We start from the raw sequence: 20,750 nt of genomic DNA on the forward strand, positions 1-20,750 counted from the left end.
TATATTAAAGCTGTTGTATTTCAAACAGGAATTGTGTTGATTGACAGTTTGGATAGGCTATATGATAATAATTTTAATGCACTGCCTTTTCCTCGTTGTATATGGTGTCATAACTGCATGGGCAGCTGCCATAACCACCTCATAAACCACCTCGTTCGCTTCGCTCACACGGTGGTTTATTCGGTGGTTATGGCAGCTGCTCATGCAGTTATGACACCATATACAACTCGGGGCAGTGCATTAACCCTTTATTGTTTACTGTAGCAGACATATAGCCATGTTTCTAATATATGTCGGGACTTGAATCTAGTAACGTAGCAAGGTCATGGTACATAGCATGGCATTTGGCACCCTCTAAAATTGTGAAGCTCCACAAACCGTAGGTAATGATGTGTCTGCAGGAAGCAACGTAGATTGTATTGCATTAAAGGTACACATTGACAAAGTTGTGACACCAACCTCCTTGTCTTTATCCTCCGTCGCTTGTTTCCTAAGCTTCTTGCGCTCTCTTCTGGCCCGTTGGTTGGACTGAAAGTTGACGGCGGCGTACTCCAGCAGTGCCGCGAAGACGAAGAGGAAACACATGACCATGTACACGTCAATAGCCTTGATGTACGAGATCTTCGGCAGTGAAGATCGTGCAGCAGATGTCAGAGTTGTCATTGTCAGCACTGTTGTGATCCCTAAAGTACGAGATATATAATACTGTATAAGACCTTTGTTGGCCATTTTGAAAAGAAAAACTCGGCACTAGGTCTAAAGAACAGACCATGGCAAAGCTTCGACTGGTGGTTTCCAGTGGCAGTTAGACACAGGGCAGCTTAAGTGGCATTGCCTGATGGTGCAAGTTGCATAACCGGTATGACAATATTCTTGGTGTGATAAAGCTACTTTGACAACACGAAACATATTCCTTTGCCATAGATGGAAATCAGGTACGAAAATTAACTTTCAGTTTCCTTCAACGAACCGCAGTCACCTTTCTTTCAACATAATAGTATACTACAGATTCGTGCCCACGGGCTCTAGCAACTGTTATATTATACAACAGGCAATATAGAATGTATACTAACGTAAAAGTAATTAGTTCTAAAACCGCACGTATTTGCTGCAGTAGAGCAGAAGTCAGTGTTTCCACATGCAGACTGACCCTGGAAAGTTTTATTGCTCTGCAATAAAGAGGCATGAATATAGACAGCGAACTTTACATCTGATCTGATGGATGAGTGGGGGATATAGAGAGCCTATGGCAAAATGATTGAAAAGTTCTTCTAAGTGCAACAAAAGCCATGCCCCACCTACGTAGTAGAGGGGATACATCCTCAAGCTAACCGACATCTTGGACACAAAAACCGGTCGGGTGACATGCTGAATAAAAGTTCTGAACGGGAACTATGCGGCTCCGGATGTCTTACTGCGTGTGCAAGGTGTCGGTTAGCTTGAGGAATGAACCCCCTTTACTATTGCACCGTCAGGCAATGCCGCTTCTGCCAGCTGCCCTGTGTCCTATAGCCACTGGACATTCTTCACACGGCAAACCGAAAGTTGCAAAAAAACATGCCCCACCTAGTGTGACTCTCGCAGGCACGGACTCGTGGTTCACCCAGAAGGAAACCCAGGACAAGATGACCAGGAGGATCATGGGAAGGTACGTCTGTAGGATGAAGTAGAAGATCTGACGGTACAGTTGGAAGCTGAAGACCAGTCGCCAGTAGTTCCCTGCACAGGACACATCACATCCAACAAAATTGTAGCAGTTCGCAAACTTCATCCGCAAACTTCTTCAGAAGCATCCATATAATCTAATATGATCTGCTGATCACAGAAAACATATAGGAGGTAATATCTAATAAGCCTTTACTCCCAGCAAGCAATGAATTAGACCGAACAATGTTGATGCTGTTTTCTGGGCTAAAAGTTGTTATCACAGCTAGACGAACACTTCGGCTTCTGCACTGTGGTGGTTACGTTGGTATATAACGAATGTCCTGGCTCTTGTCCCAACACATCAGTACAAGTAACTGTACAGTACAGCAACAAACCAGCATTCTAGAAGCTTTGAGCTAAACCTATGCACGCATTTAAATGCTTCTAAATGAAAATTACACATGCCAGTCGAGGCTGTGAATCCCTATCATTGCCAGCTTGGTGTCAGAGTGAAGTCTCAATGTTAATGATTACGAAAAGCGGAAATTGCGGCTTTCCCTCTTTCTATCTCCCTGGAACACAAAGATCCTTTGAGCTTTTCGGGATGTCTGACACAATATTAGCAGTCTTGCTGCTTATAGTTAGAGATATGGAAACCACGGTTTGCGAGTAAATTTGAGAGTGGATAACCATCTAGCATTTACGTTGAGGCTTCTTCTTTGGAAGAAGATATAGCCCGTTAGGAAATGCATGTTACATGTAAGCTGCAAACTTCACATTTAAGTAAAATGCGGTTTGTTTCAGCTCAGGGGAAACACCCATCTGTCGGTTTGTGGAAACCCGGTGTCTAATGTAGATGGATCAGGTAAAGTTTCCCTCGTCTGTTCAGTGCCATCCGGACATTGCTCTGAAATGTAAGGGCTGTTGTTAATTGTACTAAGCCTACCATTTGGACACATTCCAGTGCACCCAACAATCAGGACCTCGCGTTTTCCTATGAAGTATAGATTACCCATGAATTGGGTTTCTAATGGACAAAGTGGTCTTCGTTCGGGAGATTAAAAGGAAAACCCTTCCGAGGCGCATCGCAGCCGGAAACTTGGACGGAAATGCCTCCTGTGAAAGCTACCACTCTTTTTGTAAATACATTACATAGACATCGGCTCTTTTTGTATGTCTTCCAGCCAAGCCTTAGGTTAGATGTCCACGTCAACTTTCCCGAGGCACTTGTTGGATGGGTCAAAAAGGTGAATGCCTTCAAAGGGAAAGACATCACCTTTGGGGTAATTCTAGGAACACTTTTCTACGTCTGACATGGAAACGTAGGAAACTATGACCTTTGGAATTTTTTTTAAACAAGGGCTATATATATATATATATATATATATATATATATATATATATATATATATATATATATATATATATATATATATATTATACGAATGCTGCCATTGACAATCTTCATCAATCATGGAACAACTTAAGTATTTTCATCTACTGCAATGGAGTGATTTTGTTGACAATTGTATTGAATCGCACATTACCATAACCTTGGCATTCAAGCCTACTTGACTACGTCCCTCCAACCGACTAATTACCCGATACAGTCGCGCGTTTCTAGAGATGAGTTTACTGAAGCTGTGCACAGACTTCGTCTCTGGGGATGTACTTTTCCTATTTCCTATCAGGGAGATCGTGTGGCCTCGAACTAATAATGCCAATTAAGAAAATGGGCTTTGGCTTCGGACGTACACTTTCGGGCGAGAGGCGACCTTCCTTCTGATTGAAGATGGGCAAACAGGGCCGAGTTATCGGCGGTAACAGGCAGTTTGTACGTAGTACTGATCATCATCTCATTAGCCTAGGACAGTTAAGAAGATTATTTCAGACAGTTACCACAATTTCTCCATCCTTTCGTCATTTAGAAGATCACCAAAAGACTACGTTTCTACTAAGATCATAAAACTCACTCATCCAAAGAAGAAGTCGAACCCCATAATATCTAGCGTAGTAGTAGAAGTATACGTTTTTCTAGACAGTTGTTGTCTGTCTTCTATCATTGTAGTGCACTGAGTTGTATCCTTGATTGTAAAAGCAAGTAGCCTTCGGACATGATTTTGCAAATAAAGTAAAGCAGCCGTGCCAGTGCAGCTTGGTAAAACAAGATGGTGTTCAGGCCGTATCCGAGACTCGTGTAGTTGCAATTTGCCATCTTCTCGATGCATGTTTCAATCAGGTTGGTAAGACACTGAGTAAAGCAGTGACACCTGTGCTGTGCAATATGAACCGGTCAGAATTGCCCTGAGGTAGGTGACAGACGGTCACCGAAACATGGGCTGAATAAAAAAAACTTGGTTGTGTAAAAAGAGTCTCTTTATTACTCAATTTGCCATCTTGTCTCTCGTATCGTCTGTACTTCTTATTTTCTAGTCACCGCCTACAATGTTTCAGTACCGGAAGGCACTGGCATGTGCTTTATTGATGTTGGGGGAAGGTCATTATCCAAACTCAATCTCAGTTTCTTCGATCACTTCACTTTACTTTTACTGCAGTTTTTGGTAATGGCAAACCATGATAACGTCAAGCAGGGTGGCATCATCAGCTGCCAAGTTGACGCAACAAGAGAGCACATTCCGTATGTACTGAGTTGTCATTGGGAATACACCCCTGTTCCTGCAGTTATACTGGGACACACTCAAGGATCGGTGGACTACTAAAGACATTGTCCCACTTGCCAGTAGTTAAGTGTGGTTAGAAAATGTTTGAGCTGCGGCAAACCGGTTCCCACCAGACAGGCTTGATCATGGGATCATCCCGATTGTCTCGGAACGTCCATCATCCAGTCGTTATCAGCCTTTGTTACCGTAGAGAGCTCTAAAAGCTAAGGTTTGATGTATTAGGGTTATTACTGAGGATTAGGAAGACGCATCCAAAGCTCCCACACTTGAGGCTTTATTGACAACATGACAATTTGCTGCTATGCCTTGAGCCCGATTGATAAATGCAGAAGACACACAAGTTATCCATCACCTGGACAGGTCAGGGAAAGACATAAACTTGTGGAATAAAACAACTCTTGAAGAATTTTCAATGACCTGACAATTCCCATTGCCGTCAGTAGGCAGTAAATTCATGCATTTAAAACTGACTATAGAGACTTGCAAAGTTAACGTTATACACAAATACCTCTGAGTGTAACCTATCAACCTTGAATGTTACAATGTTTATTTTTTAAAGGCATCATGTGTATTGTTATTGTGCCTTCATTGTAAATAGTACGTAATTCAGCTTATGGCTGCAATGTACCATTTTAAATAAGTAAACCATTCATTCATTCATTCATTCATTCATTTATTCATTCATTTATTCAACCTTACACGTTCTCGTGACGTCTGTTGCATTTATGGAAATCATTCTTCCATCTGTTGCACAAATGTAAGAGAAAGACTGAGTCTTGTGTTTCCTTTTGGACTTCCAAAAAAAACTGTCTTCACTTATTTGCATTTCTCCTGCAGTCTCTTAGTGTCACTTACGAGAGGTTGAGAATGCTACCTGAAACGTCTGACCGTTTCCAAAATCAGATCCAGTTGCTTGAGTAACTGTTTTTGGCGTATCTTATTACCTGAATGTCTAACATTCACCGACATAATATCAGTATTGCTTGAGGGAATATCCATGGCGAGGTTTTTGGCAAGATCGTCTTTGTGGTCAAATTAAGTAATGGTTCAGACATTCATGAATTATGATATTGAGGTGAGTCATATTTGTCTGCAGAAAAATTAAAACTAAAATATCTATATTTCCTTTTTAGCATTAATTTTATTTTACCTTTCTAGGATTCGTCGTTTGAATGCACCGCTTATTTTATGGCAGTGTCCAATAAACTTAAACTCAGTATCGTAAAAACTCTAGCATTATTTCCCCTGGTCTGTGAGTCTCAAGAAGTGCCCTAGATGTTAGCCTACGCAGTTCTGATTAATGGCATCAGCGCTGCACAGTTATATGGCTGCGGCATCCAATCCTATGTGAAAAAGTAATCTTCTCTCGCTCCTTAATCAGGAAGGTGTTTGTAGTTCCATCGGGGTCATTAGGCTGCCCTCTACCCACTCTGCCGTGGATGAGAATGGTAATTATCTCACTCCTTTGTGTAACAAGAGAAGAACTTTGTCAGTCTCGGCGGCTTTGTGCCAAACTTTATCGAGGTCACTGCTCGGTTTCTGGTAATCCTCGCCTGCCGCGTACTGGGCTGATATTAGCAGGAGGATTGGTGTTTTCTGAGTTAGTGTGAAAGAATGATGCCAGGTGATAACAGTCGTACTTTGTAGCTCAACTGGCATGTGAGAGGAACACCTAATAATTAGATCCGTGTGCACGGATGCGTACTTTACAATACCGGCTTGAAACAGACATTATTGACGGAAGAAACATCAGATTACATGTGATTGTACTAAAGATATCATGTTTTAGCAGTACTGCGCCGCGAATTGCGCTTCTGCCGTACACTTTATAGTCAGGTTATAACATGCTGCAAGATTGCCACAGTTACAATACCCATCAAGTACACTTTCCAACCAACAACCATTTTCAAATTTTGCAATTTCTTTGATTTACCCCTCTTGAACATGCTGTTCATTTTATTAACAGTTCATCTCGTGACAAGGGCTTATTATCAAGGACCCTTTTGAGTACTATTGGATACTTTACGTACTTTACTTTACTGTTAGATGAAGTAACAAAATCAAGTCTACATCCATTCCCTGGGAAGAGGATTAACATAGCAAATTACAGATTTTGACGCTGTCCTGTAGGGAAACCTTGATGTATTTGCAACTCCGCACTACATCTTTCTGGAAAAGGTTGAGCTTAACTCCAACACAAAGACACTGATTACCACACCGTTATGTGATCAGATGGTATTCACACCGTGTCGCTGTGGAGTTGGCGTTTTTAAGACTCATTCTGCGGTGTAGCTGCGGGATTAGTATTCTGTGGCCTGACATTAACGGCGCACGCTGGGCTGTCTGAAAATGGTTCCTTAAAGAGACAAAGACCTTACGAGGATCTGCGCCAAGGGAAACAAGTTTTTTTAAGTATATACCTGCTGGCTTAGAGGAAAGTATAGCGCCATTAATTGCAATCTTCTCCATTTGAGGGTTACCCAGTTCAAGCCATTACCTTTGCCGCGCCACGTTTTCTACTGTTGCGACAGTTTTTTTTACAAGATGGATAAAGACATCACTCACAAACGCTGACGAAAAGATATCACAGACAAATTCCATACTTTCTGTAACTCTTGGACTAATGTTGATGTGTACGACGATGATGATGTAGCTTTTGTACTAAATATTCATCACCATATATTCATATATAATATCATTTTCTTTTAAGTGCATTGAGTGCCCATCTCAACTGTACTCTTTTCTAAATACATGGGAATAATTTTCACATTTTGTGTCAAGCAAACGAAGCTTTGAACTCTAATGTAGAAACAGTTGTGTCCAATTGTAGAGACGTCCAACAGTCAGTGCACACCGTGCAGCCAATCCGTCATAGACAGAGCAATAAGGGGGAGTGTTGCCGATTAATGTAGGAGAACGAACTGTCCGAGATGAAATCATCTCATCCATGAAGACATCATCCATCCACGTCGTCGGAAGAGACCCCTGGTCTCAAGGAATCTTCTCTCTCTGAAGTAATTCTGCACCCTCGTCGTGATGTGGAATGTAAAACTCGGGTTCCGTATTAAGAAGGGTGGCAGCCGGGGTAGCCGCTGAGGTCGGCTGGTGTTCTAATGTGTATATCAAGTAGAGAGATGCAATCATCGGTGTCCAAAAGCTTCTAATGAACCGGAAACGGCAGATAATCCCGGACATCTGTCATGAAACCTCACCTGACAGATACTCCACTCTGTGAGATGCGTTCTGTACTTTTCTTATCTCGTCTCGCAAAGGAATGGCACAACAAAATTGCACAAGAATATGATATCATAGTTTATAACAAATCTATGACGTTGCTGCTATCTTCGCAGAAGGATAATTTTTTTTTTGTTTTTACTATGGAAAAAGTTTATAACACTGGTAATCAGCTGCTGGTAATGATATCATTGGTGAATTGGTGAATTGTTCGTCAAAAATACTGGGTATACTGGTTTGTGTGATGTGAGTGTGTGTGTTCTGTGTGTGTTTTGTGTGTGTGTGTGTCCTTTCTGCCTGTTTTTTTAAAGGTGTATTTTAAATTGCAATTTTTCCTTCAAAGAACTTCATCAGTGGACTCATCTAATGCTGATCACGAAGTATGGTAGAACGTTTCTGTAAGATTAAAAGGAGGTTGCAGTTTCTCGCTTGACGTGGCTTCTAATTGGTTATGAAAAAGCACCGGAAACCGTCAAGCATATAGAAATGTGATTGAGTTTAATGTCTGCGGTAACAAATGAAATGTGACATTCCTTCACGACATTGAAGAATCTAAACCCTTGGTTAAAGTGCTGAATGTTTCCCTTTATGCCCATCGGTTGGCATATATACTTCATCAATGTTCAGAGTAGCGCCAGTATGATTGAGTAGGGGCTATAGGTAGTACCGAGAGAAAATGTCCTCAAAAACAGTTCCATCTACTTCAGCCTAAAACCAATGAAATCTCTTCTTTTATCATTTCCAAATCAAATTCCTTGACATCAAGGACATTCACAGAATGAATAACGTTTAAAAAATGTCTTATCAAGAAAGATTGATCTTCTTATGCTCAAAGTATTTGATGCAGTAACTTATTCATGGCTGTATTATGTCTCCAAATATAGCGGCATGGGATGTACCGATGAAAATCTATTTAGGTCTGACATTTGAAGACTTTTTGAAAAGCATTTCATATCAGAAACTGACATAATATGTGCATGCGAATTCGAACCATGCAATGAATAATTGTACATTTATTGTTGAGTTTATCGGGATGGTAAATTGAACATGTTTGGGATGAGCTAAATACCATTTCTATATGAATGCAAAGCTATTGTAGAAGATAGATAGACAAATACCACCAAAACTTTTACAATGTGTCCAATCATTTATACAAGAAACCAGGAGATTCGAATAAATCTTTTTATCTCATCCTACTTTTCTTATCTTTTTTCTTATCCTACCAGTTTGACGTGGAGTTCCTAGTTCCAATTTACCTATATACAACGCTTCATTGTCATTTCATTATATTATAAATGACCACAGTTATGCGTTGTAAGCCCTTATTTTACTTTTGTTATCATTATGCTTTGCATGCCTGTATTTGTTTTGATCTACTTTTGTAGTGTTCTTTGTTCTTTGATGGCAACACGAACCGAAAGCCATGGAGCTTGAATATGTGGTCATCTTCTTTGTGTCATTAAATGTAATAAAAACATTGAAACAAAAAGTGGTACCAACATAGACCTCGCTGCACAACATCAGCCTAACAGCAAAGATCTAGAGGGCGCTTTTGTGTCTATTCTTGTGCCGTATCATAGATCTGCAATCCGTAACACTAGCGCCCTATTGTGGTTCATCAGCCTGGCATAATGGGTTTTTCATACTTCCTGGAAAAAGTCTTCCTTTGCTTAACAGTAACAGACACACTGATGAGACACAGGATGCATAATTGTGTATTTACTATGTGCAGACACTTCCACTTTTCCTCAATCGGCTCAGATGTTGTCATGTCAATGTCTGGTCGGCGCCAGAGAACTACGGTCTATCAGCTATAGGCGCCTGCTATTGTTCCCTGCTGCTGCGATGCTTATATTGCCGTGCGCACTTTGCAGTCCTGACGTCTTTTCATAACTGTCACGAGCGCTTCATTTAAATGACGCATTGCTCATCGAAATTATCGTAATACGTTATTCCGGCTTAATCATCTTAGCACATGCAGAGGAGAGCTTAGCCCATTGTTGTCAAGAGATTACGATGGTAATTTTGTTGGAATATTGACGATAGCTCAGCAATTAAGCCGATCATTATATTACCATAAGAGACTGCGATATCATGATAGCATTTCCTGTACAGTACTCCTTGTCTAGTGATTCGAGAGCTGCATTGCAGGCTTTTAAATTATGCCAATTGGAAGGTATCAGGAAACTACTTCGGCATATTAGCCATTGATAAATTTAGTATTAGTTTTTCGAAGCAATGAATATCTTGTAGGTACAATAAATAGTCGATGTAGATGTCTAGGGCTAGACGGTCGAATAGCCTGTGAGGCCACACCAATTGAATTTGTTGGATCAAGGATTTTTTCAGAAAAAAAAAAGAAGCGACAGGGCGAACAAAACAGGTCTTTTCATAACTGGGGGTAAAAATGAACATATTTGAGTTGATTCAGAACCAGAATTTTTTTTTTGCAAATCAGAAAAAAAATGAAGAGGCGAATCTGAGAATCAACAAATTAAATTGGTGTGGCCTGAAGTTGTACCCAGGTGGAAACGCCAGAGCCTGTCTACACATCTGGTAGTTTGTGGGTCTCCGGGGAGACATCGAACAGGAAATCTCAGCAACTTGGGTTATCAGAACGTTATCGCGCTTCACAGGCCAGCGCTCTTCCGCTATCATGATATTGCCAAAGATTGCAATTTCGTAACGGTCACATAAATTCTGGTTATTCGCGTGTAGGTGGAAGTGATTTCAACCCTTGTCTATGTCTGCGATCTCCTACTCATCAGCTTTAACTTATTAGTCAAGGACATAGCAGGTAAAAAATTAGTAACTTTGCTGCCAGTCAATGTTGCTAACTGACAGTGTAAAGTTATGTAGTAACCAGCTATAGGATACACCATAGATACGGTTGACTTCATGGACATGTTCGATAAAACTATATTCAGTCCGTATACGTAGGCGTATCCTGTAGATATTTTCAGCTATATACAAATGTATATATGAGCTAAGTAGTACCATTATTGATAGTATGGACAAAACGTATTCTACCTGAAACAAGAAACAAAACGAAATGTCATTGGTATTTGTGGAGAAACTTAGAAATTATTTTTTTCTAATTGCATCTTTGTCTGCACACAGGTAGAACGAATATATCCAGTTGAACCACCTGTAAATTGTTGCAGTAACCTAACTGTGGTCGCTCCTCATATAAAATGTATTCATTTCCAGGGGTGAACGCAGCATGGGTATAAAATGGGTATTGATGACACTAAAGGGATCATCATTTCCAAGAAGCGCAGCCAAACGCAAAGAAGTCGTGACTTTGCATTCTGATATTCCGCATATATGCTCCGCACGACAGACACAAATTTGATTTCCAATCTAAATGAAACATTAGAATAAGCTATCTATTGTAGAATTATCGCTGATCCTTTATGGTTATGTGCAATATTGCATTTGATAGGCTAACGAGATATAGTTTTATGACGTGTGACAATGGGATAAAGTAATGGCTTTAAAGCTAACAAAAGGCTGAAATACATGGACCATATATTTGAAATCATTTCGTTGCAGTTGGCAAAGACGGAAGACTAGTAAGTCATAAAGATTTACGTATTCCAGCTTGCTTAAAGCTGCTATGGCAGAGAAAATTGAACGACTATTGAACTCGCAAAAGCGATGCCACAAACTTATAACGAGAAGTGCTAGCGAATATGTTTAACGACGTTTTAGGGTCTTAAGTCACAGTTGCACAAGGTGGATTCAATTCCAACTACTCATTTGGTCCTCTCCCCCATCTAATATCTTTTGTGCGTTCAACCGTGCATCCACGTACTCAAACTGATCTATTCTTGCTAACTACTTGATTGCAGTACCGCATCGTAATTTGCACGCATTACATCCGTGAATCGCCGTCTATGTATTCCCGTCTCGCGCTGCCTTCTTGATATCTGCCCGCCCAAAAGCCAATTTCTATCTTGTCTGACCTGACTGCGTTTGAGGTTATTCGGTTTGAGAAGCTCTTACCAGACTTTGTTTAACTCCACTTTCTTAAGGAACGTCACTCTTCAAACCACAGCGAGCTCCACGACAGCGGATAATTGAGGTCCTGGAGGTTAGGTGGGTTCGTAAAGGGGAGTAAAACAATAATGGTTCCGGCTTATTAGGTCAGAGAGGGGGGTTAAACCCGTGATTGAGCTGCTTTCAGAGGAATCATAATGCATCCATTCTTCCCCAACATTTCCAATCAAAACTGCCATAGACAACACGAGGCTGGGGCTTCCAGGGGTTCGAGCATTGATGCTGCAGCTGGTTGCTATTTTCATGAGATGCAACCAACGTTACACTGCTGATTATACTGTGCAATAACTTTGAATCATACAGCGATGATAAACCCGGATTGGCAGTAATTGTTAACTAATGTGGATGTAAAAGATCCGTAATAAGTACAGGGTGCACTAGCTAGATTCTCTTTACTGTGTTAGACAGCTAAGTGTGTCTTTGCGATTTAGTGTCAGCGTTTACGACGACCGAGCCAACAAAGCAGCATCGGAAGGCGATTTAAGTTCACGGGTGATATCCTAAATGTTGCATATTTACAATATTATCGTTAAAGTTGTCACTAATAGCTGCACGTTTATTCGATATCCCGTGTGAGATAAATTAATAGCTAGAGGGTGATATTGCTGATGCCAGATCAAAATCAGCTCGTCACCATGCGGAGTTGGTACCGGTGATTATTCATAATGGCACAAGATATATTAGATCTGCAACGAAAGTAAATATGCGATATAGGAAGCACCTTCACTGTAAAATATGCTTGTCTTTGCAGTGTTTTTAAAAGTTGCGCTAATTAAAAACCTCAACATTACTACTTGATCAATGTCATTTGTACAATGTTCAAATAGGAAAGTACATTAAAGAATGTTTAAATCTTGGAGACTACATGTTAGAGAATAGTTAAACCTTACTGTTGCCGCTGACATATATTACGTACGTAATTTGCCACATACATATATTCTGTACATAGTGTGAAGTTATTCATGCATGAATTTAGCTTTGTTAGAAAAGACCATACAAAAGTCCCTGTACTTTTTGTTGAGTCAATAAAGAATCCAGAATCTATATTAATGGTACATATTTAGAGCGTCATAGATCTCATCGTTTCCAATAGTTCATATCGCATGCAGCAGGCATATGCATGAATTTTGGTCACGTCACGACCTAACAAGGTATGTGGGGCATCTCAGGACAAGCTGATTTGGATTATCTCTCCACGTGACATGAAAACATACAACGCATATGCAGACGAGATGCGTCATTCACGGAAGCGATATTCAATGATAAGCCGGTGTGGCAAAATGCAGGTATAATTCCCAAATTGCCTTCTTACGTCACTGTAGCTTTCACCAGACTTGTAACGTTATATCAAAGACAGACTTGTGCTAGCCCCTGTTGTTTGAGTAGTTAGGATTTATTATCTATGCCCTTTTTTTGTACTTTGTTCAATAGTTGTTGCCATACTTTGTACCATGTGCAATTGTCGTGCAGTTCTTATTTTCTTAACATCAATTTACACCTTGGGCGATCTGATTGTTTTTCTCATTTGCATTAATATCCCAGACAAGCGCCAATGGACTTATAATGCGACAAAGTACTTTTATTGCCTGAGGAATTCCATTAACCGTCTATTTTCACATTAATCCCCCACAAAGGCGCTACCGAGTTAGGACATGCCTTTCGGACATTGCCATGACTTGATAAGATGTTGTTAGACACATGGTTTAAGTTGGTGTTTAGTTTTGTGCTTTTTGCGACTCAGTTTTCCACACAGTATGTGTAGATGTAATACACAAATTATGAAAGCCGCAAGATTTTAATGGAGAGCGTGTGAAGCGTTGTACATAGACGAAATGCCAGACGAGCTTGATGGAATAAAGACGACATGTTTACAATTCATAACACAAATTCACTTTTCCAGCAGTATCCCTTCCTTTGCCCACAGTCATTCATAAAATGCGGCGCGTTGATTTGAGATCTCTATCAGAATAATTGAAATGGCTATCGGCTGTTACTCAAAATTGGATACATTGAATACAGGCTGTCGACACTGGAATAACTTTCCCAGAAATGTGTATTCTGTTTGGATATGCGTATTCCTTATTGGTACGGGTCAATATACCTGAAATAAAGACTACCGAAAGATGAATATATATATACTATTTTGTTACATTTTAACATGTTATCACAAGACGTGGTGACGGCACACTGAAGTTTTTTTTTATATTTCAGTCCATACCATGTTATGGATGAAATATATTGTGTTCTCTGGTGTTTCTTCTTCTCCTTCTCCTCCTTCTCCTCCTGCCAAACAGTCAAAGGGATTCAACTCCGCCATCATTCAGCCAAATGACTTGAAATTTGGCATGGAGGTAGAGTGGGCCAATACCCCCAGGCGTTTTTTCATTTTTGTGATACATGCCTTTGAAAAATTTTATGAAGTTTTTGGGGCATTTTTCGCCAAAAAATGGATTTTTGGATCCTGAGCCCTGGTTTTACAACCAAATGATCTGAAATTCGGTATAAGGGTACCTTGAACATGTGTCTACAGAATAGCAGTCACATATTTGGCATACACCACTTCCAAATGACTCATTTGGAGGACTTTAATGGCTATTTTCAGCAAAAAAAGGGCCAAAAGCGCTGTACCCGTTCCATGTTCTGTCTAAAGAATGGCCGGTTCCATCCATGGAACACGTGTTCCATTGCGGGTTACCTGAGGTCACATTGCACGTAAGTCATGCGGAATGACCCACACATTCAATTTTATGTGCCTAAGACCTTCAAAATATATCAAATCTCATCATTGTTAGTATTTGCATACCTGTAATAAGACTAGTAAAGCTTTCGAGATTCAATGTGCTTGATCTTGCATCTTTGTTCTCAATTACATACCTACTACTACTACTGTATATAATTCATTTATTTGAGAATCTTTGCCAGTTTTACACTGGGGTAAGTTTGGAATAGTCCACTTTTGCGTGGGAGGGAGATGGACTGAAATATGCTGTATTTGCTCCCAAGCAAATGTCGGCCTCTCTAGTTTTTACTTATATTAATGACGCCACCAACACAGCGGACAATGCAATGCATATTTTCACCTGAGCGAAGTGAGGAAAGTCGTGTTAAGTGTCTTTCCCGAGGGCGCAAGATCGGTGGCATATTATGACTCGAATCCGGGACCTCTTGGTTCCGAGTCGAGCACTTTGCCACTACGCCATTCGACCCCACTATTTTGCAGAGGAGTTACTGTATGGTATCTGACGTGTTGATGTGCTATGCCGGCCTTACCTGTTTCGTATTTGACAAGTTTGGCGACTGTGTTATAAACTCCGACGGTGAACTGGGAGAGGTCCAGCCGGCCCAGCCCGGTCACGGAGGCGTTCCCAGCTTTCCAACCCAACTCCAATTCCTCGTCGGTATAGCCATCTGAAATACAACAAGAAAGGTAACATTCGCAACTTGTTTACCTTCGCATATGGTCTGCTCTTTTAATTCCTACTCAAACACATCCATATAATATATGGTCAGACATTGCAACATGATGTAACCCAACACTAGTTACCATGGTAACAGACACAACATTGGTTCAGGTCACTGTTTGGAGAAGAAGAAGAGGAAGAGGAAACTGAGGAAAATAATTTTTCATTCGGTAAATGTAACAAGGAAACAGCATCGGTCCTGTGGTATGTGACAGAATTCTCTGCATATATCTGATATTCTACAAATATATGCACACGCCACGACAGATACTTGTAGCCATACCATATAAAACACAGTGTTAAACACAGAAAACGCAATGATAATTATTACATAATTAGAATAAGTCTTGTACCCCACACCACGATTCTCTACATAATTCCGATATTCTGTATATGTAGATCCGTAGCAGGCAGTTATGACATCGATTTCATGCAAATTACCTTCATGAGGTTGATCTTATGTGTCCAGTAGGCAATATAATGCTACACGCTAATAGGGGACGTAAAACTAGTTTCCACTTTAAAACACATAGCATGCCAAATCGCCTTGTGAAAATTGGGGTGAAATTGTGATGCGCCTGTTAATGTAAATGGTGGAGAAAGGACGCCCAGCGAGCCACATTTAACAACCTGTCATCGACTCGCCGTTGTTTTATGGCAGATACTTCCTTCCTGCCACGTGCCCACATACAGAGGGAAAGAAAATGAGGGCAATGGAAAGTTTAGGTCATTCCTACCCATTACGGTGTAATATAACATAAAACCGTTAGCTAACGATGCATAAATAACGCTATGGCCTCCGTTACTATTAAAGCTGTCCAGAGGAGATGTTCTAGATAACCATCTACGCATTGCCTGTAAAAGCTAGTCAGCTACCGAAAAAAATCCCTCCCATTATTTTAACTTCCATAGAACCCATTCCAACATGAAAGCTCTATTTGGGTAATGTGGAGGCGTGGTCTAGCAAGACACACAGTGGGCCAGTATTTAAGTATCAAAGAAACGAAAAAGTTACAAAGCACCTTTAAGCAGCTTTGGAGACATACTTTGCAAAAATGATTGCCTTTCTCTGCCACAACAAATTGGATTTACTTCTTGTATATCAGCAACCCCTTCCAATACACTATTACGCTAAGCCCAGGGACTATACAATCACCGCAGGATAACCGATAGTAGAATAAAAGGGGATTGGTGGCCATTTTTGTTGGCGAGGACAATCCCCTGAGTGCAATCCAATCTAGTACAAAGTGCCTTGAAATGCACTTAGAATTAAACAAATGATGTTGATCAAGCCTGGCCTTTGCCATTTGATGTCGCGGCCTGTTTCGATGGAGTTGTAATTTTCGTAACCGGTGGTGACGAGTTTAGAGGACAACAAGGCAGCCAATTTCACTAATGACTCGCCGGTCGAACATAAAAGACAGATGCGGGAAAACTAAAGGTGACTGCTGTTTCCCTTGTCGTTAGAATGAGGGCCTAACGTATTCAGACTTTTCCTAAATCTGCTTGGGAAGACTGAAAATAATGTTTGAATGTTTGCTATCTTAAAGATTTTATCGGTTGACTCATTACTAGATGAAACATGCCCCTGAGGATAGCAGGTAAAAAATCTGATCCATAATCACCCTTTACGACATAAGTATCGTCACATTGTCTGCCTTTGCCAGAACGCACTGCAAAAAGGACTTTTTGACGAATAGAGATGCATAAATGCAGAAAATCCCCACTTCCAGGTGACTATAAAACATCATTTCGGTATGCTGTTTCAAGAACACATACAGCAGGATTCGCATTTTCGTTTATAAAGAGATCTTAGCCACAATATTTTGGTTCTATTTTTGGACATGTTTACACTAGCAATATCCATTTTTAAAGAGCACGCAATACAACGAGTGAACCGAAAAAACTTACTGTTTCACATTGTAGCTGCCGAGTAGGCCGCGGCACCCTCAGTCTTTCCTCCTATCTTTTTAGTGTGATTTTATTGCAATGTACCCTATGGATCAAACCGATAGCACTTACCGATATAAAGAACATTGTGCAAACGTTGACCCCAATAGTATATTCATTGTTTTGCACAGTCGCACATTCTCTAAGCCATGAATCGAGAGAGACGAGGTCATCACGGGAGTCACCTCGCAGCCTACTCTTAAAAGCATCGGTCTCGCAACGCATGTTCAGGGCAGGTCAAACATACACAAAACGGCTGTTTCAAAGAAGAGGAACAGGAATATGCTATTCCAATTAGAACGCTGGTGGCAGCGGTGGGATTCAAACAATTTACTTGAGTTGTCTTAGATGAAACAATCCATTCTATTTTTTCCGTTATGCTACATCACACACGTTCGTAACAACATGATCCATTGTGAAGGGGGGGGGGCAAATATACACAAAATGGTGGCTTAAAAGAATAGTAATATGCTATTCTATTTAGGGCATTCAAACAATTTTCTTGAGCTGTCTTAGATAAAACAATCTATTCTTTTTTTTCTTGTTATGGTACATCACACACGTTCGTAACAACATGATCCATGGTGAAGACGGCGACAAATTGTTGACACCTATACATAATGGAGGGCAATGTCATAGAGGTCAGCACTTTCTTTTCATGACAAACGACAGGAGCGTCTTGTGGAGACTTAAATGTGAGATAATTACCTGTACACAGCGCCTGGGAACACTTAAGGTGCTAACTGATGGGCGTTCTTTGTCTCCGCGTCTTAATCCTATGCCGTTCTGCCCACGGATGTGTTTAGGGGATTTTGTACCCGTGGTATCAATCACAGGTAACTAAAAGCACCAAACACTTGCCAAGAAGCATAATCATTCTTCAGGTACGTTTCGGCTTGTGGCAATTAACACATCACTCAATGCTGACTATGTTAAGTTTACTCTTAATAGAACCAGCCTGTGATACGTGGTCAACTTGACTAAGTTACTACATTTAGAATGGCCAGAAAATTGACTTTGAAAATCCAGTTTTGTTGCCTTGAAATTGCATTGGATGCCTTTGAAAGAAGAAAAGTTAATGAGCTACGACAGTGATATTATGTAACAAGACCTCGTTGGATATCTCAACAGGTTTAGTAGTCTTGTCCAAGCAGAATGTGTGTAATATGTTCAAATTTTGTAGGATGAGGATCAGCTATGTCATGTTCCATCACTAACTAGCAGGGCGGGTGCCTTGGATTGATCGTCCATTTAGCCACCACAGGAGAAATATATTTGGCATTTGACTTTTAAAATGAATCAGTGTCAGTGACCTTTTCAGCAATGACCTTCAGTCGCCTGTGTTGGAAACTCATCACCGAGTCCTAAACTATTTTTGACAATGGCTGAGTTGTTCGGCCAGGAAATGAGGCTAATGTACAGTCGGTACCACCTCCATAATTCGTATCAGCCGAGACAAAACTGTTGTTTAACTGCATATCAATCAATAGTTCGTGCTCATATAAACCTACATTTCTCCTGCAGTCTCTTGGTGTCACTGACGAAAGGTAGTGAATACTAGCTGAAACGTCTGCCCGTTTCCAAAAGCATATCCAGTTGCTTGAGTAACTGTTTTTTGCGTGTTGTTTAACTGGTCATGGGATCATCGGGCACCAAAACCGACCGGAAACAAATACTAACTTTTGCACCATAAATCATGCCAAAAAGTATCCATTGAAACTTTTAAAAATTTCATACTTAGTCACTGCCAATATCTCGTTTTGAACTCTTTTGATCCGCAAAACACCCACAGCTGGCGCATTCTTTGTTGTTAGACTCTTATATATTACAACTACTGCCATTATCATCATTACTGTTTCTATCATTATTTATATCTTTGTTATCGTAGTTATTACAATATATTTTTATTATTTACTTCTTATAACTTGTATTTATTACCTCTATATTACTTATAAGTTAGTTTTCTCTGCTTTAATCGGGACAGGGGGCTTGGAAAAGGCATTTGCCTGTTCCCCCTGTTCTGTCTTGGGACAAAGCTTAAATAAATAATCTACGTCCTTCAATTGTGGTTGCTCCCAAGTTTAAGGAGTACGCAAATTAATAGATGAATACATCTTTGTATACACACGAGCCCAAAGCAAAAGTGTTTTGCTCTCATTACGCTCATCACAATTTTTAGATCTAAGATCTAATACATAAGATAGTTTAATACATTTTTAGTTATATCTAACCAAATGCATAGTCCTTTCAAACTGAATACATGCACAACTTATGACAGGAAGAGTTATGTGGAAGCAACTAGTGCGGGGGCTGACCCCGCCCACATGGGCGGAAGGAGGATGATGATGTTTTCTATCAATGTCAACCGTCAGATATATCATGTACAATGTTATCTTCAACTGTTATCATGGTCTGCCTAATGGTTTCATAGGAGAGGCAATTACGCCATTAGAGATCCCATTTGATTCTTTAAAACAATTTTTTGTCTACCAAAACCGATGGAAACTGATATGATCACAACAGGACGTGGTTCAAGGCAGTGCCCTGTAAATCGGCCTTGTTTGTTACTTGCGCCATGTGTATTTGCATCGACGGCCGGATGTGCTCTTGAGTAATATTAGCGTACTCACTCTCACCATGCATAGGGGAATATAGAAAGCCTACCAGAGTTGAAGTCCTAATACATATTTTACATACATATTTTAACACATATACCTGGTACACAAAATTAACATGGCGGTAAGAGCTGGTATATTGTTGTGTCCGCTCGTTTTGGTCATTTCTGATGTCTCCTGGAATCGATCAACAAATTAGTTTCATATACCATGTGTTAGTTTTTTGTCTGCCAAAAGAAGAGACAGTACTCCAAGTTGATATTAATGAAGGCAATAATTAAGGTGCCTAAAATTTAAAAGTAACATGTTCCTAACATTACATGTGCCTATTAACTATCTACATATGTGCCCTATTAACTCCTGCCTAAACTTACTCTTAGTTACCTCTTGTTTGTACCTCATGTGGCAAGCTATTCCATACTGTTAAGGATCTGTATATGCAAGTCTTCTTCAGAGCAATGACCTCTGATGTTCATCAAACTGTCGTGGTCTTCCAAGTAGAGGCTTTTATTACGTAGGCTTCATATGACGCCAATGATAAAGTTAGATTCGTGTTTCCCGTACTATCAGGTCCTAGACATCACGTCTTACCACGCCAGACTAGCGACCGTAATAACTGTAGCGATATTAGTTAATATCGGGATGTCCTGTCCCATTTACGCCATGTTGAACCTTCGATCCTGAGTTCTGTTGCCGGTGTTTGTGAGCGCCGTCATCTGCTATTTCTGCTGTCAGTTGAAGAACCTGGACAGGCCGAAACATTGATCTCAATTACAAACACAGAGATGAGTGATCTGTATCGGCGCCAGGCCAGGATGGCTGAAAAAAAAGTTCGTCGCTCTGTCGAACACAACAGACTGAAAGTATCACATCCCACTATCAATGTACCTGTGAGAGGGTCGATTATTGAACCTATACATTTGCAGCCAGAAGTTTGCAGATAATTTTACTGTAAATTGCTACCTGTACGTTGTAAATGCATACTCGAGGCATGTTGTGCAAATTACGTTTAGGATTATGCACTTTAAAATGATATTCCATACGAAACCAGCAAATTCTGCATCTGGATGGTCATTGGAATCTGCCTAAAGTTTTTTATG

General features: G+C 40.4%; 1 protein-coding gene across 1 annotated transcript in view; it reads right to left on the reverse strand.

Moving 5' to 3' along the window:
- LOC109477197 (gamma-aminobutyric acid receptor subunit beta-3-like) overlaps positions 1–20,750 on the reverse strand; it is a 48,777-nt gene that overhangs the window by 2,404 nt on the left and 25,623 nt on the right. The window contains exons 5-7 of the mRNA XM_019778267.1: positions 14,895–15,032; positions 1,567–1,719; positions 456–683 (exon numbers count right to left, since the gene is read on the reverse strand). Of these exons, the coding sequence (XP_019633826.1) occupies positions 456–683; positions 1,567–1,719; positions 14,895–15,032 (519 nt within the window). The remainder of the gene's footprint in view (positions 1–455; positions 684–1,566; positions 1,720–14,894; positions 15,033–20,750) is intronic.

The sequence above is a fragment of the Branchiostoma belcheri genome, unplaced genomic scaffold (assembly GCF_001625305.1).
Source record: "Branchiostoma belcheri isolate BF01 breed outbred unplaced genomic scaffold, Haploidv18h27 scaffold4, whole genome shotgun sequence".
Classification (NCBI taxonomy): domain Eukaryota; kingdom Metazoa; phylum Chordata; class Leptocardii; order Amphioxiformes; family Branchiostomatidae; genus Branchiostoma; species Branchiostoma belcheri.